Source organism: Lipotes vexillifer, unplaced genomic scaffold (assembly GCF_000442215.2).
Source record: "Lipotes vexillifer unplaced genomic scaffold, Lipotes_vexillifer_v1.1 scaffold948, whole genome shotgun sequence".
NCBI lineage: Eukaryota > Metazoa > Chordata > Mammalia > Artiodactyla > Lipotidae > Lipotes > Lipotes vexillifer.
Window position 1 is genome coordinate 3215692 of NW_006793764.1, and position 23130 is coordinate 3238821.

General features: G+C 44.0%; 1 protein-coding gene across 2 annotated transcripts in view; it reads left to right on the top strand.

The window, feature by feature from the left end:
• ENTREP1 (endosomal transmembrane epsin interactor 1) overlaps window positions 1-22395 on the top strand; it is a 60406-nt gene extending 38011 nt beyond the window's left edge. The window contains exons 4-11 of one of the 2 annotated variants that reach the window (XM_007466775.1): window positions 6517-6645; window positions 8150-8257; window positions 8378-8511; window positions 14874-15003; window positions 15177-15255; window positions 16566-16718; window positions 18970-19262; window positions 22191-22395. In XM_007466775.1, coding sequence (XP_007466837.1) covers window positions 6517-6645; window positions 8150-8257; window positions 8378-8511; window positions 14874-15003; window positions 15177-15255; window positions 16566-16718; window positions 18970-19262; window positions 22191-22394 — 1230 coding nt within the window. In that variant the 3' untranslated portion in view covers window position 22395. The remainder of the gene's footprint in view (window positions 1-6516; window positions 6646-8149; window positions 8258-8377; window positions 8512-14873; window positions 15004-15176; window positions 15256-16565; window positions 16719-18969; window positions 19263-22190) is intronic. The other variant, XM_007466776.1, reaches the window with a different exon arrangement.
• The last annotated feature ends 735 nt before the right edge of the window (window positions 22396-23130 follow it).

Below are 23130 nucleotides of genomic sequence, written 5' to 3' on the forward strand. Positions count from 1 at the left end.
GTTGCCTGCATCGGCAGGCGTACTCTCAACCACTGCGCCACCAGGGAAGCCCAACAACCACTCTTTCTGATGCTGTGGATTTGACTGCTCTTGTTACCAGATATAAGTGGAATCATACAGTATTTGTCTTTTAGTAATTGCTTATTTCACTTAGCATAACATGCTCAATATGTACGCATGTTGTAGGAGGTATCAGAATTTCCTTCCTTTTTAAAGCTGGATAATATTCCACTGTATATAGAGGACACATTTTGTTTACCCTTCATCCATCGGAGGACACTTGGGTTCTTTCCACCTTTTGGCTATTGTGAACAATGCTGCCACGGAAATGGGTCAGTTCTGTGGAATATATGCCTGGAAGGTGGAATTGTTGGCCATCTCTGAACTTTTTAAGAGGACTTTTCCTCCTCTTATCTCCCTGGGGCACAAAGCAAAAGAAGTGGACTCTTTACAGGTTGTAGTAAACCTCATCTATTTGCAACTTGGTTCCATGGCAATCTCGCCCTTTCAGAACCAGCAGGATGCAAGTGAAGGAGGCTGCCACATTTCTCAAAGCACTGTGACCAGGTCCTTGCAGTGAGACTCATGGCCTTCCCAGAGAGGAAAGCTCCTCCTGGACTCACTGAAAACCTATTGCTCTTCCTTAACAATCCTTCACAAATTGCTTTGAGTTTTGTCATTCCCTCACTTAATAAGCGTAAGTTTTGGAAGCACAGGCTCACAGTGTTTTCTGGTTTTTAAGGTCCTGTATCATTTGCCCTCATCCTGCTCTCCTGCTGCAGCAACTCACACTCCCTGTAATGGAGCCCGAGCCCGCATGTCATTACCCAGGCTCCTGCCCTACTTTCCTGTTTCTGACGATGCTGTCTCTCCCCCGACCATTCCCTGTCCCTTACTTCCTAGTTCATCCAAATGGTGTCAGCCTTTTAAAGCCTCATTCAACGATGATCTTAAGGAAATAGTCCCTCATCCCCAGAGAAGGTAATCTTCCAGAATTCCTATCTGTACATCTCTGAAGCATTTCTCTTTCCTTTTTTGGACTAAAGGTATTCATATACCTTTCTTCTCTCTTCTACTGGTCTGGAATCTTCCTGAGAACAGTGTCTGGCTCTGTATTTTCTTGGGAGTTTTCAGCAGCACCTCCCACAGACTTCTTTACATACATAGAGTTCCCAGAAAATAAATTTTAAACAAGGCTTGTTCTTCCTGTTACTAATTACACAGAAAATTGGAAGGGGCAAAGAGAACAGACAAGCTAGAAGTGAAAAGTCATAGTATTTTAAAAGACAGTTCGATAAAAGAGTAGCATCTATTATATGCAAGACCCCATGCTAGAAACTGCAGAGAGTAGAAAGAAAAGTCAGACATTGTTTCTGACCTAGACGTTTATCACGTAGCAAGAGGAGTGGGATTAACCGTGGCAGGTGCTTGATCAGTGTTTGTGGAGGGAATGAATAAATGCCCAGCTGCAAAGCAAGGGAGTCTGTGATCAGCCATCAGAGTGAGACACGGTGCTCTGGGGGTGCAAAAGAAGTACTTCTACTCTTGGGAAGACGGGAAAAGGATACCTGGAACGTAGGTATTTGAGATGGGCCTTGAACAATAAATAAATAAAGGGAGTGGGTCAAAGCCAGGAGAGGAGAGGATTCCAAGGGCAGTGGTTAGTTAGTAGTTAGTTAGCCTGAGTGGTTAGATCACTGCCGGCTCTGGAACAAACAGAAGCCAAATTACAAGGCATAAGGGTCTGTATGGTTGACTTTTCTGAGAAATTCTGTGCTCCTCTACCCTGACTCCCTGGTAGAATCACCTGGGGGAACTTTTTAAAGAATACCCAGACTTGGGCCCCATATACTCAGAGATTCTCAACTGCCCTGGAGTGGGGGTCTTAGCATTAGTATTTTTTTAAGTTTTAAAGTGTTTTTTTTTGCGATATGCGGGCCTCTCACCGTTGTGACCTCTCCCATTTGCGGAGCACAGGCTCCGGACGCGCAGGCTCAGCGGCCATGGGTCACGGGCCCAGCCGCTCCGCGGCACGTGGGATCTTCCCGGACCGGGGCACGAGCCCGCCCCCACTGCATCGGCAGGCGGACTCCCAACCACTGCGCCACCAGGGAAGCCCTAAAGTGTATTTTTAATTAAAAAATTTTCCCACCACAAAACCAACTCTGGGATTGTTTCTGATTATATAATTGGGCAAGCCATAAAAGTGTAGGATGGAACTTAAAAATCATTTGAAATCTCACTATTTGGGGACATCATAGTTAACCATTTGACAGGTGTTTTGCATGTCTTTATGGATAAAAACACACCTAATTTTTCATCAACAGGACCATATTGTAATTGTTTTTCATTAGGGAACGTACTTGGCAAGTGGAGTCTTTCTGAGGAAGGGATTCTCTCCTTCCCTCTTTGCCTTGCCATCTACACCAGTCACCCTGAATCCACGGTAACAAGCTGGGGGATTTCCTTTCATGTTTCATGCTCATGTAACCTTACGTAGATGTGTATGGGGTGGGGTTGTTCACGACTTATTCTTTAGAAATGGCAGCTTTTGTATGCACTTCCCTGCATATTGTTTTTCTCACTTAAAGATGTATTAGGTACAGCTCTAACACCCTTTTTTCCTTTGAACAAGTCAGTTCTCTATTTTCTTGTCCATTGTGGTTTGGGTTTTGACAGGTAGAAGCAGTGCTGCTATGAATACTATTCTGCAGATCTCCATCGGGGCTGTGACCTAAGCGGAGTAGGCTCCCAGGACAACGATTGTTCTTCTGTTTGTCTCATTTTTTTTTTTTATAGCACATTCAACCATTTGATGATTCTATCCATTTTTTAAAAAAACTGAGATAAAATCTATAGCTAAATGACCAGATCTCAAGTGTGCAGTTCATTAAGTTTTGACCAAAGTATACATTCATCATGACAAATACACTCATGTATACACCCCAGACAAAATCTAGAGCATTTTTATCACTTTAGAAAGTTATTTGCTGTCTTCTTTCAGGCGGTCTCAACTCTCTCATAAGCAACCACTGTTCCAGTTTCTTTCACCATAGATTAGTTTTGTCTGTTCTTGAACTTCATGCAGGTGGAGTCATGTACCTTTTTGTGTCTGACTTATTTAGCTCAGCATGATGTTTTTGAGATTCATCCATGTTTTTGGGTCATATCAGTTGTTTGCTCTTCCGTTCTCTCTCTTTTTTTAATCAGGGCAATATTTCATTGTATAAAAATTGCACAGTTTGTTTTATCAGTTCTCCTGTTGATGGGCATTTGGGTTGTTTCCAGTTTAGGGGCGTTATGAACAAAGCTGTTGTGAACATTTTTGTATAATGTTTTTTGGGGGGCCTGTTTTCATTTCTCTTGAGTAAATACATAAGTATGGAATTGCTGGGTCACGTGGTAAGCGTATGTCTAACTTTAAAAGAAACTGCTCAACAGTTTTCCGAAGTGGTTGGGAATAAAGCTATTTAATTTAAAATGTATGGACAGTTCCTTTATTAAAGAGCTTTAACTTACATTTCTACCAGTAACCCTCTACCTACAACAAGTGTTACCCTCTAATTTTTTGCCAGTCTAATGGGGCTAAGCCGAGATCTCATCGTTACTTTAATTTGCAGTTCCCTAGTTGCTAAAGATGGCATCGTCATTTTTGGGAAAACTTCCCAGAAGATTCTAATGTGCAGCTAGGATAGAGAGCCATAATAGTGATTGATGAGGGGAGGAAGGAGAGCATCTGACAGCTTCAGGTAATAGTATCAAGTATGAAAGAGGGATGTTTTTCATTTAAGAATGGGGAGATGCGACAGGGTTGTTTGCAGATGGTTAAAGACATTGAAGAGAAGTTAGAATAAGTTTTCAGAAGTATTGGGCAGATGGGATTAAGAAGGCAGGTGAAGGGTCAGAAACAGGAAGAATGAGGAACACAAAAGGCACGGTTGCCTAGAATCATTTTGTACAAAGCCTCAGGGCTTTCCTATATCAGCTGGGCACAGTGAGAGATATTCATTATTGTTTGCATAGTGATTAACTTTCAGATAAGATCCTTTGTTTAAAGGGATTAATTATCACTTAGCTGGAAAATTTTGCCATCCAAAGTTTCCAGAGAGCTGAGGTTTCTGTATGTGTAGCCCACACAGGATTGGTTTCTGTCTTAAAATAATGCCTTGGATTAAGAATGGACTCATGTGGGAAGGGAGTACTTTGTAAGATGACACCTAGTCTTACCTAGGGGAGGTGAAGTCCTCAGGTAAGATCTTGAGACTTATACAATATAAGAAATGGAAATTGCACTGTGTCGCGTTGAAAAATGTGAGCTTGGTTCCTGCTTGGTGAGAGAGGGCCTTGTGTACATGAACAGAATGGAGACATGAGAAGAGTGAATCATCTCTATTAGGTGCTTCTTTGTTATACTAAATAATGCTGTTAGTATTAAAACAGGAAGTTCTCAGCAGGAGACTTTCAAGGAGGAAGCCCATTGGGAGTAATATTTACCTTATGAATTTAGCCTGGTGTAAGGATATGATTAACTATGGAAGAGCAGCGAAGAGAAAGTCAGCGATCCCTGAGGGGAAAGAATAGTTCCCACCAGCCTAGGGAAGTCCTGTCTGAATGTCCACAGTAGTTTTCCTTTAGAAGCCAAGAATCTAGATATTAGCAGCAGGATGTACCTTCAAAAATGTGAGACAATGAAAGAAAAATTCAAATAGAAACAGCCTTGTGCCTTTGTGTGTGGAGTCGTGGATCTAGGTGTGGGGACGTTGCTGAGATAACAGTCTCTGTGGACAAACCAGGAAAGGACAGAAACCAAAGTGGTTGTGAATTGATAGATTATGGAGGCCATCGAGGTAACTCTAGATGTAATTCTTTGTATCAGAGGCAAAATTTATATAAAATTTGGGCATCCGTGTTTATTTTAGTAATGCGTCCCTTTCAATATGATTTAAGGACAAGGAATAAAAAATGTTGTAGGATTCATGGAACTCTGGAAGAGGCAAAGCTAATCTATATGGAAAAAAATATCCAAACAGTGGTTGTCTCTTTGGAGGGTGTGGGCAGGGATCCATAGGAAGGGACACGAAGGAATTTTCTCTGGTGATAGTATGTTCTGTATGTTGATAAGGGTTTGGATTACAGAGGTATATGCATGGCTCTAAATTCCTTGAATGGTGTGCTTATGATTTGTGTATGTAAACTGCAGTTCAAAAGAAAAAGAAAACCAAACCAAAAATTGTGTAATCCAGTGGTACAAATTTTTCCCTTTGGCTTCCTAGTCAACTTATATTAGAAGGGACTAAGTTTCCTCCTAATATGGAAAATACCATGAAATTTTCCACTATGACTAGAGGATAAGAATCTTAATTCAATGAGAAAAAAGGTTTTTTTTTTTTTTTTCTGTTAAGCAACAAAAGCATTGTAAATGTTCAGTCATTCTTAAAGATTCCTGAAGAATTTTGCAGCTAGTGAAGTCAAAGCCTCCTGTTTAATTTAACAAGTATGAAAGAGGTGTGGCCTTTCTTTTTAGCCAAAATAGAAGAGCCAACTTTAACAGCTCAAGCTGCAGAGCAAGTAAGAATGAACCTCTGCTCCCAAATTATGGGTCTTATTAGCCCAAATCAGCTAGTTCATATGTTCCCAACCTGACTCAATGGAAACTTGGAAAAGTGACCCAAAGTTTGCAAAGCATCTCACTAAAAATATATAAGATTACTCATCAGTAATTTTATCACTTCAAATAAAGAAAAGAAAACTTCTACTAGAATCTATGAACACACTGAAGATGTGAACTAAGAGATCTCTTTAAGCCTACATGGTTTAGGGCTACTGTTCACCAAAAAGACCTTGTGCTTCTTCCAGGCACATGGTAGATTGAACTTCCTTGTCCTCTTGGATTAAGTGGAGCCGTATGATTTACTTTGGAAATGAAACTGAGCTCATGTGAGGAGTGTCATTTCCAAGAGGAAGATTTAAGCTAGGGTGACCAGATTTAGCAAGTGAAAACACAGGACACCAAATTAAATTTGAATTTCAAATAAAGAGTAATAGTTTTTTACTATAAACACATCTCATGCAATATTTGGGACATACTGACCCTAAGGAATGACCTGTTTATCTGAATTCAAATTTAACTGAGTGTCCTACCTTTTACCTTGTAAACCTGCTTTAAGTGCCAATGTGCAATTCATCATGTGCTCTCCATGTCTCTAGCATAGTGACCCTCAATCCTCAGATAGTGGATGCTCCATCAACTTCGGTCCCTAAGGGAATATGATGAGCAGAGCCCTCTGCTGACCTGCAGTGGACATGTAGCATAGTCAAGAAATAACCTTGGTTGATTAAGCCACTGAAATTTGGGGGCTGGTTGTTACCCAGCATACCCTAGGCTGTCCTGACTGATGTAGATGTTGCCTGACACTGAACCCTGCCATATCTCATTCTGTAGGACTGTTGTTCCATGGTGTGGCCTGTGTATTCTTACTTAATAATTAAATTGTTGTTCTGCCTTTTCCCCTTAAGGTGGACTTAGGTGAAGGCAAGATTTGCTTCTGTTGTGAAGAATTTCAACCAGCCAAATGCACAGACAAAGAAAATGCCTTGAAACTCTTCCCAGTTCAGCCTTGTAGTGCTGTTCACCTTCTACTCAAGGTATCTGGAATAGATTCCACCCCCCCCCACCACCACAGAGACCCCAAGGAAGGCAAAGCTCCCTGAAATATTCCTCCTCTTTTACCTCCTTCAAATAATCCTGTTGAAAGCAGATATGAGAGACTCCTTATCAGTGACCTAGAGACAGAATTGAGAACCCACAGATTATTGTGTTTCTCTTAAGTTATGAATGGATAGCTTCTTTGTGCTCAAGAATTATAAGCTAGTAAAAAATGTAAAGGAGCCTAAATGCATACACATGTATATGTGTATGTATGTGAATTTACATATACATATACATGCACACATATGCACACATACACACCCATGCTGTAGCTACACATATAAGATGTAGTTTTAGCAGAACCTCTAAAGTCCATGCCCATTTGTTATTGTTCTAATGCTCCTTTGTTGGCTTAAATGAATCCTGTAGGCTGTTGAGTGCTGCCGTTCTAAAACACATAGACTAAGGAGATGTACTGGCCAGAAAATACAAGAGAAATTCAAGACACTACCTCTTGTTTAATAGGCCGCAACTATACTAAGCGAAAGAGATGAAAAACAAATGATACCAGCTGAAGAGAAATACAAAATTAACCTTGATTAGGGAATTGGATAAAAATCATGTCCTGACTTAAGGTCTGTTAGCCCAGTGAGTGACAAGCTTAGTTGGTGAACCCTGAGATACTAGCTTTTGGATGGTCCGTCACTGATGGCTTTCTTTAGATCTTTGTTTTGGGTTTATTTTCTTGTGGGGAAGAGGAGTCTCTAAGAGAGAGAAGCTGTCAGCTCTCCGAGTTTTGGAGGCTGTGAAAATGGCCTTCTTTCTTTGGCTTCTGGATTTTCGGTAGCTGAGTCACTCCCAAACTTTCTGAGCCAGGACTTCGCTTGGGGAAAGCCCCGCTAAGCAGCCAGGACTGTGGCAACAGAAACTTTTGGAATTAGCTCTGCTGCTATTTTGAGACATGTGTTTAGAGGAGACAAGCCCTGTTGACACTCGGGCCAGCCTGCCCCCTGTGTTGTCCTCATTGGGTGCCCGGGGCAGCTCTGCCAGTGGCCCCTGAAATAGAATCAGTGGCCACGAATTAAGCAGCGTGCTGTCCTGGTGGGAGTCTGTGGGAGCGGGGAGGTTGGGATTTGCTATCACTGGGTACACTGACTTCAGAAGAGAAATTCAGTACTTTCCTGGAAGGGATATTTCCAGACAGGATTCTGATGCAAAAAGAAATATGGTAATACCAGGGCTGCCCGGGACAGGAATCTTCTAAGATAAGTTTTTAAAATTAAGAAGTACACACCACACTATTGCATGACAGTGTTAATAATAACCAGCGTTTGTTTGGCACCCAGCATGAGCCAAACACCATCTAAGTCCTTTACATGCATTTTCTCATGGGAAGTGTCTTCCTTGGGGCAGTATTATTATTATTTTTTAAAGTTTCTATGTTGCATTCTGGTCCTCAGTTTTGAGGTACTCAGGTGCGTCATTGTTTCCCGGTTCCAGAAAGTCCTTTTCGCCCTGTGTGCCTTGAATGCCCTGACCACCACCGTCTGCTTGGTGGCAGCTGCCCTTCGCTACCTTCAGATCTTTGCAGCCAGAAGATCCTGCGTCGTAAGTCCATGCAAGGTGGCAGGGTGTCTGTGACTCCACTGATCCCACCCTCGGACCTTTTTGTGTCATCCGTTGCTTTTCTCCCCGAGCTGTTGACTAACCGAGGTGCTGTTTAATTAGGATGAATCCCAGATTTCTGCGGAAGAAGTGGAGGAACACAGACGCATCCCAGACCCTGACGACTTTGTGCCGCCAGTGCCTCCCCCTTCCTATTTCGCCACGTTTTACTCGTGCACACCCCGGACGAACCGCAGGTATCCTCCCTACATACCCCCGCCCAGGTCTCTGGGCTGCTCTCAGTTTTGAGGCCAAAAGGTCTCCAGAACTCACAGCATGGGCTCTGACTTCTCTCCAAAATCTAGACATTGTATTATTTTCCAGGATCGTCCGGTTTTTCTCTCTTTTTTGGTCTGACAAATTGCATGAAACCAAAGAAAAGTCAAACCTTGACCTAAGGATATAGTTTTTCAATTTCAATTAACTTCTTAGGAAAACTGACACCCAGTGAGATAACTGCTGTAATTTGACGTGATCAAAAACTGCTGTTGCCCTGGCAACGCTCTCAGTCGGGCCAAATCGATATTCATTGTAAACCATCAGCAGGTCCTCAAATCATGAACTTCTTCCCAGCCATTAAAAGAAGATTAATTATTAATTACATCTCCTTGGTCTAGAAAAAAAATAGATACCGTGTTTATTCTCCTTTTCAAATTCTAGCTTGAAATTTGATCGTCTGTTTCTTAAATCTCAGAAATCATTATTTGTAGAATGAAGTGCTGCATGCATTCATTTGGTTGTTAACCACTTCTAGAATTGTACCATTCTAAAGAATGACTTCATTTATTCATTCAACAAACATTTAATCCATCCTCTGCTGCTTACTAGTTACTGTGCTGGGTTATTGGAATTCAAAATGAGTTATACCAACTTCCTCCCCCTATCAAGGAGCTCACAGTCTAGGTCATGAAAAATGAGTGTTGAAAGGATCACAGTCGTACTCAAAAGGGAGATTTTGAGTGCAAGAGGAGGACTTCCTAACCTAGACTGGTGAGTGGGCTGCAGAGAGCTTGAAGGAAGAGTCAGCTGGTCAGGGTTGGCTTCCAGGATGAAGTGATGATCTTACTCCGAATTTAAAGGCTAAAGCAACCCTACATTTAAACTTAAACCCTACATTTAAACTTCTAAAAAACAAATCTCTGAATTCTCCAAGAAAGACTAGTGTCTTTCCCTTGCTGTTGAGAGGGCTTGGAATTTCTACTTTTTAACCCTGAGGTACACGTGGAAAAGTTGTCAGACAAATTTGGTGTCAGGCTTGGGGTTTTTGGAAATCCATTTTCTAGTGCTCAGGGCAGCCACATGTCATTTTGAAAGAGGTCACCAGTGGGAGCTCCCACCCAGACACTGTTAATGTTCTTTTCAATGGGTTATCTTCCTGGCTTGTCCCTCAGACTCATATCTAAACCCCACTCTAGCCCCTCCCCTGCCCACCCACCTCGGCAGAAATAAGAGATGACTGCAAAGCTGGAAGGGACATCAGCTGGCTGGACAGATGGCCTGGGGGACAGCTCAGCCTTCCTGTTGTACAGGGACTGGTGGGCTGGAATTTCGAAGCTTCAGGGGCCAGGATGGCTTCGCTGGTCTTTTAGGAAATGAGCCAAGACTTAGAGAGGCCAGAGGGACATAGCAACAAAACACATATTCTTTGTGTACCATAGGACACGTTTGCTAAAAACGTAGCCCAATCTCAGGCTGTCTGCAGAGTGCACATTGAAGGACAGTAAAAGTGCCTGTTACTTCATGGTTGGGGAGAGAAATGCCCTCTTCAAGAAGAGTTCTTTGGCTCTCTGAGGTTGTGGGTGAGCACTTGGTTGACCAAAGAGGAGGCAGCAGACATTTAATTTCATGCTGTGGCAGAAAGGGAAAGTAACTCATGTGGGTTTAGAAGTAGGGCTGACCTGTGGGATCCCCCGGCCCCTCTTCCCTCTTTCCTTTCTCTTCTCTGCACCTCCACAGTCATGCTTATCACTGTGGGTCTTTGAAGACCTGGGTGCATCCCTGGATTTGCCCCTCTGAGCTCTGAGCCAGCCCCTGGCCAAGTCTGAGTTGGAAGAAGACAGACAAGCTTGTCATCAAGGGCTCTACCAACCAGAACTTCCCAGAGGAATATGGGGGAGGGGGTTATGCAGAGCACCCTTGAGAGAAAAAGAATGCTTGGCCTAAAGTATATACCTGGAGCACTAGCTCATATCTCCCATGGGCAAAAAGCCTCATTTTCTAAAATTCTACCAATATCTGAATGCAGCCCACTTTCTTTTTTTTTTTTTTTAACATTTTATGTATATTTTAAAAATTGTAGTTGATTTACAATATTGTATTAGTTTCAGGTGTACAACATAGTGATTCAATATTTTTATAGTCATATTCCATTTAAAGTTATTACAAAACAATGGCTGTATTTCCCTGGGCTGTACAATATTTTGTGTTGCTTATCTATTTTATACATAGTGGTTTGTGTCTCTTAATCCCATGCCCCTGTCTCCCCCGCTGCCCCTTGCCCGCTCTCCTTTTTTAAATGGCTAAATTTATTCACCTTTAGATACATCTTCTATCAGAGATATTTTTAAATTTGACTGACTTTGCTAGATTCTCAGTATAAATCAACATCATAGACACTAGCTGTTTAACCCCAATTGGTAATTTTCTTTCTTATAAGCAGGCAGGCAAGAATATTAACAGATGTTTTCATTAATATTTCCACAATCAGTTATGTTAAGAGTTTTCACGTAATACAGGCTCCCCTTTTCCTGTAAGGTATTAGGACCTCTCAGAAGAGCTTTATTTATTTAACTTCTATAAATACAACCATTTCATGCATTGGTATCTCCTTGAAAAAGGGCTTCTCAAGTTACTCTCATAAGTAGAAGCCTGATTGCAGTCAGGGCTTCTATCCAAAGATGGTTATCTACTTTGTGAATCAATTTGTAAGTACTGGAGGGGGCTGTGTACCCCATCTCCTGTACTCCAGAGAGTCCCCCAGTCTCAGAAATTGGCTTGAGCCAGGAGTCAAAAAGGAAAGTCTCCAACCTATTTCGTGAATGTGGACCTGCTTATACTGTGGGGATGTCACCTGCTAGAGAAAACTGAAGATGAGCGCATGGGAGCCAGGTTGACCTGGGCATTTCTTAAGGTGAAAGCAACAAGGCCCACCCATTTCCTTTCCAAATGAACTTCAAAACCCAAACTCAAGTGGAGCTGGGCTGTGCCTAGGCTTGACTCTGTGCTCAGCTGTTGGGCTGGGCGACCCTGCCTCACTCCCCACTCCCACACCCCTACCAACATGTGCCCCGTGGAAGGGCCAAGCTGTCTCAGCACACAGAGGAGAATCGTTCTTTGGTCATATTCGTTGCTCCATCAGCCTCGGGTAAGTTCTCAGGGCCTATTTGTAGCATCAAAGCAGAACGTATTTTGCACGATCCGTTTGGGTTTCCTGTTCATCTTGAGGTCTCATGAGCATGAACCAGCGAAGGTTTCCTGGAGACTTTGGGATGAATTTGAATAAGCCCAGGCTCTGGAGTCTCTTAAAAGAGTCACCTGGGGTGGATCTCTTACCATTTCTGAGCCTCAGTTTCCTCATTCACCTGCCTTGTCATGTGACTCCTGAGAGGATTGTTATGAGATAATGGGCTAAAATCTTTCTACAAGCAAAAGCTTAGACCGTGCTCTACCATTGTTAGTTGCATGGTTTCAGATGTTCTTGGCATGTTTCTTACTCTTAAGAAACATTTAGCCCTTAATCTTACCCCTACCTTATCAGGCAACAGTTTTCTAAAGACACTCATTTTCAGTAAAAGTTTGATCACCTTTCCCAGATATAACAGGGTTTCGATTTCAGCCACCATAATCCATTTTGCTTAGCAGTGGTCTCAGTCCTGGCTGTGCCTTGGAACCACCTGGGAGCACTGACAGCATACAGATACCTGGGCCCCACCACAGGCAACTAGGGCAGAATTTCTAGAGGTAAGGCCTGGGCCATGCCCAGTTTAGGAACCCTCCTGGGTGATTCTGCTCTATAGCTGGGTTGAGTACCATAAGGGATCACGAACAAAACCTGTAGCAAACAGACCTATTTCCCTCCATGGATCCTTATTTACCCAAAAGTGGTACAAATAAGGCAAAGTTGCTTAGTAGGAAAGGAACTTTCCTTCTACATCAACTCTGGCAGCATCTTCCATCTAAATGAGGCTTTGCTGGTCATTGTAATAGCCACCATAGAAGCCATTCATTTTTCAGCCAATTTAGATAAAGCGTACCCCCTTTCTCCCCCCAGTTTTCCTTCTTGAAGAGATTCTGTAGTAGTTTAGGATCTAAAGTGAAGCCCGTTCCTCCCACTTCTTGGTCCTAAGCAAGCCCTCTCTCTTCTATAGGGACTTACAGGTAGCCACTGGGTTGGGAATATGAAATATACAGCACCAGAGCTAACAAGCAAAGCTGGGGGATGAACTTTCCAGGCAAGGACACCGCAGTGAAGAAACGCATGGGGAGTTGGCTGAGGGGGGACAGGCAAGGGTTAGTAAGTGCCGGAAAGATGCTCACAGGATTATGCTAATTAAGGATTAAAGATTGGCCCTCTGGAGCCGAAGGAAGGAGTGCATAGGTCTCAGTGAGTAAAACAAGTTGCCTTGTTCATTGGTCAGGAAAGTCTTCAAAGTCAGGTCCACGAAGGGTCTGTATTCCTGGAGTCACTTGGTGTTTATAGTTCTTAAACAGCTTCAGCCGGAATGGAGAGTTGGCGTGAAACCCATGGGCAAGTCGTCCTCTAAGGGAGAAGAATATCCCTTTCTTGGTGACTTTACCAGGACCCCTCCCAGCGAGGCTAGGGAGGGACTGTTCCTGCAGGTGCCTCTCCTCAGACGTGCTGAGCCTGCACACATCCCTGCCTGGGGTGTCAGTACGTGACCTGTTCCTTTCCTCTCAGGTCAAGCGTGAGCTGAGAGTCTTGTTTTTGAATAAAGATGCAGGAAAAAAGGGGAGCACTTCCTCACTTTTTCATTCAGGCTGTAGGAGTCTCATCCTTCTAAATCCCAGAACTCCAGAAGTTTTATTGTTAGGAAGATAGAATATCACATCTTTTTCAATTTTTTTCTTCCACCAATTGCATTTTTGTAAATGGGCACAAATGAAACAAGCATAAAAGCAGAGAGCACCTTTCGAAAACAAAAACAAAAGCAGTCCCTTGTAGGCGGCTGGCCCCAGAATTTGTCTTTTCATCAATCTCCTTTAGTTTATGTCCATTTTTGCATTTCAAGAACAAACGTTAAACTTTTGCTATTATCTTTTTTTCATTCTCCAACACTTCATGGCCTGAGTACAGTTTTTTTTGTCTTCTGTGTATTTTTAAAGTTGTGATATAATTGACATATAACATTGTATTAGTTATAGGTAAACAAGTAATGATTTAACACTTGCATATATTGTAAAATGATCACCACAATAAATCTAGTTAACCCATCACTACATATAGTTACAAGTTTTTGTGTGTGTGTGTGATGAGAACTTTTACGACCTGCTCTCTTAACAACTTTCACAAATACACCATGCAGTATTATTAACCATAGTCACCATGCCGTGTATATTACATCCCCAGGACTTATCTGCATGTATTTTATAACTGGAAATTTTGTCATAAGGTACAAACTTTCATGTAGTTTTAACTGTCGTTTTCAAATTTAGGTTCTCTGTTATGTATATAATTTGCGTGTGTGTGTAACCTTCTGTGAATGCTGGCGGAAAATCTTGTGGGTTTTTTATTTTTTGCTCTCAAAGGTCTCTTACCCACAGGCCAACAGCCACAGCTACAGCAAGCGCTCCATCAGTGTTTGTTGAATGACCCCCTTTAGGAAGAGGCACTCTGTGATTCCTCCTGCAGCATTGCTGCTTTGTCTCTGAGCTGTGATGTTGTTCACTTTTTTTTTGAAAAATGTATTCATTATTTCAAACATTTATTTAACAAATAGTGAGTTTCTACCATGAATCAGACGTGAGGGAAACCCGGGCAAGAAACTTTTGTCATGTACTAATGTAACAAATAATTGAGTTTCCCTGAATCCTTAGTTTGTTTGTTTGTTTTTTATTGAGGTAAAATTCACATAGCATGAAATTAATCTTTTGAAAGTGTATAATTCAGTGGCATTTAGTACATTCACAGTATGGTGCAACCATCACTTCCGTCTAGTTCTAAAGCATTTTCCTCACCGCCAAGGAGACCCCGTACCCATTAAGCAGTCACTCCCCGTCCCCCCTTTCCCCAAGCCCCTGTGCAACCACTAATTTGCTTTCTGTCTCTTATGGATTATTGTTTGCTTTTTGACTAGTAAATTTAAAAGGAATGATGGTATTGCATTTTCTGTGTTGTCACTTGCCTAAGAATTCTGGGCACTCCATCTGAGAGCGGCTTAGGTTATTCCCCTGCTCCTGGACCAGGAGGTTGTAGCGTGGAGCGGCGAGTGATTTTCCCCATTATCAGTGGATAACCCTCTAGAGGTGAAGGCCAGTATGCCGGAGCCACTACCATCAGATGGCCAGAACAGACTTCCTGATGCCAGGATGCTCTTCCTAGGATGGTTGGTCCTGATGTTATACCACTGCCACATATCTACGGAGCGCGAATCAAAGGCGTGGAAGTGTTCTGTCCTCTGGACCCCCCGCCTCCCTATGAAGCTGTGGTGAGCCAGACGGACCAGCAGCAGGTACTGTCCATAGAGTTTCTCTTTGGTACATTGACAGCAAGTAGGAAAAGCAGCCACACAGAGAGCGGGGTGGGGAAAGGACCATGCCCTGTAGATCTTTTCAAGTTCACTCCAGTCCAGATGATGGTTGAGCTGAATATCAACAGACAACCCTCTTTTTTCCTGTGTTGCAGGGATCTTCATTCCAAATGCCAGAAGGATCAGAAGCTGCCACCAGCCCCTTGGAACCCATCTGCATGCCAGTGATTCAAGGTACTAAATACATTATTGCTGCCCAAACTCATGATTCAGTAGACTAAAAATGGTAAAATAATCATCTGTACGATATTTTGTTGGAGGTCAAATATTCTTGGAGCAAATAGTTCAAGCTATATCCTTTTTTCTGGGTATAAAAATATTATCAACTCTTAGGGCTTACAAGTAGGAAATAATATGTGAACAGAAATAAAGATATCTTTAGAATCTTTTATGAATAACCAGACTTTTCAGAAATGGATTACAGAGTTTAATTTGGTTTTCCTGTGTTTTCTGATCTAAGATTTTTTTTCTCCTGTTAAAATAAGATAAGCTCTTGTAAAGAGACAAAAAGAGTTTTACCTATCGCAGAGTGATTTGCTCATTTTTAACCAAGGACCCAGGTCATACTACCTTCACATGTACTGAATGCTGATTTGCAATCCTGCATTAAATACTAGAGTCCGTTTACAGTTATCCTTGTAACTTAAGGGAACATTGTTACCGCTTTCTCTCTTTGAAGAGGTTTTAAATGGCCCAGAGAACTGTCCACAGGACAAAATTGCAGATGGTGATAAATAATGGATCAACTTTCAGCTATTTTAGGTGGAGGTAATTTTTCAGCAGCGCCATTTAGAATGGGTTTCTGCTCTGTTCACCTTCCATCTTAAGTAGAATTATGCAGCAGGGTTCTGTTTCCTAAGTATGTTTTTAATTCTTCCATTTCTTAAAAAAGTTTCCCACACCACGAGTCAGGCTCACAAGTGATGGGACTTTATTTTCCTGAACAGCAGTCATCCAATTCCAGAATGCTTTGACTGATTCATTTAGTGGCCACTGGCTCTTTAACTTGGCTTTCCGGGAGTTTCCCAGCCTAGCCTGTAGACACACCCTCTGCCTGCATTTGGCCTGCAGCCCCAGGGCCGCCACCCTGCCTGTACCCGCATCACCTTCCACCTAATCAAGGTCAGCCTGAGTTGTCAGAAAGGGTAAAACGGCTAGGACCTTTACAGTGCTGCACGAGGCTGCTCCACTGGAGAAGACGCCAAGCACCTTTAGGCATTTTAGCATGGCTTCTTTTTCTGCTCCTGGATTTAAAGCTTTTTGTTTGTTTGTTTTAGGTGTGGAGGGGTAGTTTGAGGAGGCAGCATTTCCCACGGTGCTGCAAGATAAAAACTTACTGGGCCCACAGCCTAAGCAAATATTATGAACTGTATTACCCTTGTCCCAGAAGGTTTGGGCTCACAGGTGTTTCCTGCCCAACATTTTGAAGGTGCCAGCTGAACAGAAATGATTTCTGTTTCTCCTCTTTAAAAAAAAAAAATCAGGTGGGGACATTCCTAACACACCTGGAGAAGAAAGCGCATCCATATCGACTCCCAGCTCCAGCCAGCTATGTCCGGCGAGGAACCGGAGAGCTCTCCAGCCCCCGAGGACAAGATCCAAGAGTGACCCTGTGCTTCATCATTCTGCAGAGAGAGGTGATGTCATTTCCCAAGTTCTTCGCAGGGCGCTGTGCTTGTTTGCCTATGGGTGCTGAGTGGCTCTGGCCACCCAAGGCCCTGGGGTTCAAGAGAGAGCTTGGAGGGGGCTAACAGGGCTTGGGAAAATCAGGTATTCTGCATGCACATTAAGGATAGACATCTACCATGTCTTTTAAGGCTGGTAAGAATTTTTCTTGTCAAGTCACTGTCATCAGAAGCGTTTGGTTGCACGTGATACTGTGCTGGGTACCACACGAAGAAGACAGTGCAAACCTAGTTCTGATTTCTAGATGCTCCCAGTCCTGTGGGAATGAACATTCTCTCTCCAGGAAAAAGTCAAAGGGGTGTATTTTTTACCCCCCTCTTCTGAAATTCAACACTAGTTATCTTTTTACTGTGTATGAGTAGATTGAATTATTTAAATCTGACCTTGCTTTAAGGACTTTGGATAGAGGGAAGCTCTCACACTCCATCTCTCTCCCTTTCTGTTTTGAGTTTGTTTGTGTATAGATGTTATTTGAATAATTTAAAATTTTAATAGTTACAATTTTTTTAATTAAAAAAAATTTTAAACTGAAAATGACATTGAATCTTCTTTTCTGAATATATGACTGCCTGAACATCTTCAAATACCTCTTCCTTGTAGAGAATTGTAAAAAATAGAGGAAATAAAGGAAGAAAATGAAAGTCTGTAATCCCACCAGCACAGGCTTCTTTCGGTGACTTGTCCTAACAAGTTGCCTGTGCTGTCTTCAAGCTCTGTGCAAATACAGCTTTGCAGACCCTCTGGTCCTGCTCTGTCCCGGGCCCCACGTCACCTCCTAGTTGTATTCTGTCCCCCTGACAGCCTGTGTTGTTTGCTACAGCTCTGGACTGACCGTGTGGGAGCCAGAGGGAACACTCCTCTTGTCTCTCCAGCAGCTTCTGAGCGGGGAGGAGTCCTGCCCGGGACTGAGCGCCCTCTGGCCCCTCAGCTCCCCGGACGTGTCTTCACCGTGGGGTCCTCTGCCCCACCTGGCAAGCTGAGGACTCGGGATGGCCACCTGCAGCTTCCACAGGAACTTGGCTGTCTACACAGCTTAACGAGATCTTTCCAGAACCCGCTCCCCTTCTGCAGCGCTGCAGGGGCAAGGATGACATGTGTTTACCTGTTGGAGTCCTCTGCTGTGGAAGGGACCAGGTCGCCTTCAAGCGACCGTGGAGTCCCTGACTGAGTCCTCACACACGAGTGTCTGTAGTGAGTGTTCCACGAAGAGTCAGGTTCTCTGTGATGTGCATGTGGCAGCCGAGGAAGATGGCTGCCAACCCCTGTTTAGAACTCCTCATGCCTGCCTTTCTCCAGAGGAAAAGGAATGCTCCCCTTCCTCCACCTGTTTTCCCACCCCCTGCCTCCCTTCTTCCTTGAATATCTAAATTCCTGCTTGCCAGACCTTCACAGACTGAAATCTCCAGTGTCGTGTACACTGAAGGCTGCTGGCTGGCTTATGAACGTGTGCAGACCAGGCCTGATTTCACTTCACCCATCTGCCGGTGCAGTAATGTCCTGCCAGTCCTTATACCCTCGCTGAGGTAGTAGTTGTGGAAATTAGCCTGTGGTGGGTTTTTCCCAGGCCCTCTGTTGACTTCCAGAATGACGTGTACTTTTTCTGCACTAGATTTCTCTTTCTGTAATAGCCCTAGCGCCACCTCCCAGCCATGGTGTGACGTCGATACTATAAGTCAGTACAGTGCCCCTGAGGATGTTTAGGACAAAGGTACAGTCAATGTGAGCAGGGCATTCGGTTCATCCCACAAGTCTCGTCTCTCCTCAGTTCCTCTCTTCCAATGGCTTCTTCATCCTCTCCCCAGAACATTCTTCCATCAGTCAACCGTGTTTTTTCTGCCTGCCCAAACCATCCCTATATATTGGTGATCACCCCATGAAACCATTGCTCCATCATGATTTGCATTCTGGATGCTCTTCTCTGTCATCTGTCTTTACCTTGATGGTTGTGTTTTATGTGGCACAATAAAATATTTGGGGCACGTGTCCTATTGAAATTACACTTCAAGGAGTAAGCTCGTGTCATAGGTGTTGGGGTTGTTTTTTTTTTTTTCCCTCCTGCAAGAGGAAAAGCAAGGTGTGCATGGCCGTCAGCATTTGTCACATGTTTTCCACGTGGAATTTCGTGGTTTGTGCTGTTTCAAGTACAGATGTGTGTTCACGGGGCTTGGCCAAAAGGTGCGTGTTGTTTGTCTCTGCCCACAGCCGTCCCCGTGCTCAGCTGTGAAGCCGCGACTCAGACTGAGGGAAGACCAGACCTGGCTGCGGTGACCTTGAGAAGAGGGTTGAGATCCCGAGCTTCGAGATGCAGACCGAGGTCTTTAATAGATTACAAATCTTACATGGACACCAAGCTGCTGGTGGCGAGGTTCCTGGAGCAGTCCTCCTGCAGCATGACCCCGGACATCCATGAACTTGTAGAAAACATTAAATCTGTTTTGAAGTCCGATGAGGAGTACATGGAGGAAGCCATCACAAGTGCCAGTTTTCTAGAACAGGTAGTTTTATTATTAATATCAGGCATGTGTCCGATGACTTGTTTCCATAGCGGCTGAAGCGGCTTCTCTGGTTTCCTGTCGAAGGCACAGAAAGTTCATGGTCACTGTACCAAGGGGAATGGGGTTAGGAGGTGTGGGGAAGGAGAGGAGGAAATTGCGTGCTTTCTTTCCACATGTGACTTTGCCACAGCCTTCTTGGCCCAAGAGAAGAGAAACCGATTTTTCCGAGATATGGAAGCATGCTTGGAAAAAAGAGAAGGGAGCAGCTCAGGGATGAAAGCAAGGGCTATGGGCAGTGTGGAGTACATTTAACATTCCATTTCCTAAGTTGAACGTTCCCCTTGATCTGGCATGTTTTTTCAGCCCTGCGACAATGATGGACATATGTGAATTTTAATACTGGCAAGATTCTGGGAGCCGTTCACGTTCCCATGAAATGTTTGGCAAGATTACCTAAGCTGATAGACTTAAAGGAACAAACATCTTCTCCTTTCCATTTATTAAAAAACACACGGCAATCCCCAAACAAGAAGCCTGTGAAAAGGTAAAACCGGGCACGTAAATATTCCACTTGCGTGTCAGGTTTCTCATCTTTAAAGTGAAGTGTTGGACTAGGTGGTCTCTGCACCCGTATCTCTGAGTGAATGGAATTTCCCTCTGATGAGAAGTGGGAATGGGTCGCAGCTTTCCTCAACCATCTTTCAAAAGCAGCGTTTACCTTTTGGGTGTTTGCTCTGTAGCTCCATGTCTGTGGGGTGGCCGTTGGAGACCTCAGTGCACAGTGGCTCACGGGTGTTACTTGGCTGTGCCTGTGGGTATTACGTGCCCATCAAATACTTCTTGAGTGGAGTTGGCCTGATTCTCAGGGTCATTGCCAGATACTGGATCCTAGGTACGTTTTTCAGGCAGATTGAACAAATCCCCATCTCACTTTCCTTTCTGTCCCCCTTCCCACCTGCTGGCCTCTTCTTACAGAAGCCAGAAGCCAGATTCTGTCCCATCCCTCAGGGGACCGTGGGGAGCAGAACTGTCTGATTACTCATGTGAAGAGGTACATGAACCATGGGCCCTTCTGTTGTTTGCTTTCTAAAACAGTGGTCAACCAGTAGTCCTAGGTCAGGCTCCAGTTGGTAGCCTGTGTAGGAGAGAGATTTACACGCACATGTCCCTGGTCTCCTCCAGATGTCATTCCCTGCCTCCTTCCCTCTGTTCACCCCAGTTGCCTGAAAAACAGAAGCAAGTATTTGGCGCTGCCAAGTTCTGGTGAGGTAAGAGCTGGAGCATCTGCAGAGCTGTTGGTCTGGACCTTCCGCAAAGTCTTGCTTGATGGAAAGTAGCTTTGGGGAAAGAGAACAAGCATTTATAGTTCAACAGATGCTATCACTATAAATGTTTGAGAGGTCTTTGTGCACAGACTGGATCAAAGTTCAGGTACAGGGATTGTTGCAGTAGACTCTGGGCCATCTGCCAGGGCTTCCAGAACTGGATCCCAGTGGTGAGGTATCATAATGCCACACCATCCCCCAGACAGAAGGAGGCAGGGACAAGGACAAGGGAGCTTTTATTTCTGACTCTACCCAGCTTTGCACATTTTCACCTTCTCTAGTAGTATTGGGATGTGTTTTTATATCCATTTTAATTTTGTACCAATATCCAAACCACTTGTCCTAACTTACCATGTAATAACAGTAGACATCTATGAATGTTGGAATTTTCTTCTTACTCAGGAAACAAAGACAGCCTTAAAGACAAATATAATAACAGAGTGTTAGAAAAATTTGATGTCCCATCTTTTGGGGGAATTAACCTTAAAATCTCAGAATGGTGGAAACTAAACAGAAAGACACCCCAATGATCGTTCTGTGATGTTAGATGGTAATAAAGCACTTTGAGTTTTTCCCAACGTGCTAACAGCAATATAGGTCATACAGACATGACTGTGTAATTTTAAAAACTGTATGTACACAGCAGTTCTCCTCTTATCAATCTCGGTTGGATCGGGGATTGCCCATTTTTGCTGTTACATGATATATTTAAAGTTATGTATGTGCTGCATTGCAAAATAGATCTAGCAGTAGAAACATTCTTAACAGCTTTTACAAATAAATTGGCCTAGTTTTTATGTTGTTTATCATGTTTTTTCTTAATTGAAGAGTTATCAGATCAATTAGAAGCATCATTAGTTTTAGCTGACATTTTATAAACTTAAGCAGACCGGTGGTTTTACAATTTTCAAGTATAACGGGATCACCTGAGTTCTTGTTAAAAATACAGATGCCCAAGCCCCGTTCCAGATTCCCATGTCAGAATTGCTAGGGGGGAGCAGGGAATCCACTCTTCTGACAGGCTCCCCTCCCCTCTCGTGATGTGCAGACCCAGTGAGAATCAGTGGCTTAGACCACAGGGAAGTTGGGAAAAAAGTGATGAGAAGAATGTTAAATATAAAGCAGGAGGGACTTCCCTGGTGGTGCAATGGTAAAGAATCTGCCTTCCTGTGCGGGGGGATGCAGGTTCGATCCCTGGTCGGGGAACTAAGATCCCACATGCCGCGGGGCAGCTAGGCCCACGTGCCACAACTACTGAGCTCGTGCTCCTCAACAAGAGAGCCCTTGTGCTGCAACTAAGACCCGACGCAGCCAAAAATATAAATAAATTTAACAAATAAAGCAGGAAATTGCAATAGACAAATAGTTAAGCATGGTAGGTCTACAGCTGAAACAATAGAAAATTGGGGGTATTTCTCAGGAACTTCAGGAAAGAGCTAACATGTTAAGAGACTCTCTGGAATTCCAAGTGGGTTCCACCTTGGGAAAACACCCTTTTTCTTTCCCAAGGCAGCTAAACTAAATGGATAAATGTAGGAGGCAGGTCTGAGGATCACATCTGGTGAAGCTTAACCTCTTTGTCACCCTGTTTATTCTCCCAAAGATCATGGGCCCGATGCAGCCCAGCACTTCCAGGGCCCTCGTGCTGCCCTCGAGGAGACAGCCTGGCCTGCTGCACCTGCGGAGTTGCGGAGACCTGAGCACCTTTGTCCCCGCGGGGAGGCCGAAAGCCGAGAGGAGGCCCCGGCGAGCGGAGGCTGAGAGGCCACACAGCCTCATTGGCGTCATCCGAGAGACTGTCCTGTGAAACATGCGGGGCCCGGGCTTCTGAGGAGCAGGAAGAAAGATGGGCCCTGGAAGGCACCCAGGGCCTCTGAGGGGATGGATCCCCTTCCTACCCCTGTAGTTTCCTGGCTGGGAGTAGGGGTCCCCCTCTGGGTACTCCTCAGAAAGTGGGGCACTCTGGAGAACATTTATTCCCGCTCTTTGGCTCCCCTTTCTGCCGGCCAAGGGCACTCGAGGGGGAATGACAAGTTATTCCGGACCCATTTGGCTTTTGGATGCGCCGAGTTGGAGGCCGTGAATGAAGCCTCATCTCCTTCTCTGCCCGGGTCTGCCCTGCTGTGGGCGGAAACGGCTCAGGATTCTGTGCCCGCCGCACCCCTCGCGGTTCCCTTCCTCACTGAGTTCTTTACCTGGCTGGAAGGGCAGATCTGCTGGGCAACTATTTATTTGCTGCCAAGTGAGAGAGGAACTGGCACGGAAGCAGGATTAACCCTGATATACTGCGGTGGTCAAGCCTCATTTAGGCCACTTTCAAATCACACTCTCTTTAGGCAAAACAGGTAACTTGTTTGGTGACAAATTTTATTGAAAGACATTTAGGGAGAGGATTCTTGTTGATTCCATTTATCCATGCTTGCAAAACTAGAGACAGCTAAGGCAGAACTGAGAATAAAAGTGTTTACCTTGGACTTCCGGGCTCACTGTGCAACATTTGTTTATGCTTAGGTGGCCATGCCTTACCTTACAATGGGTTTGGA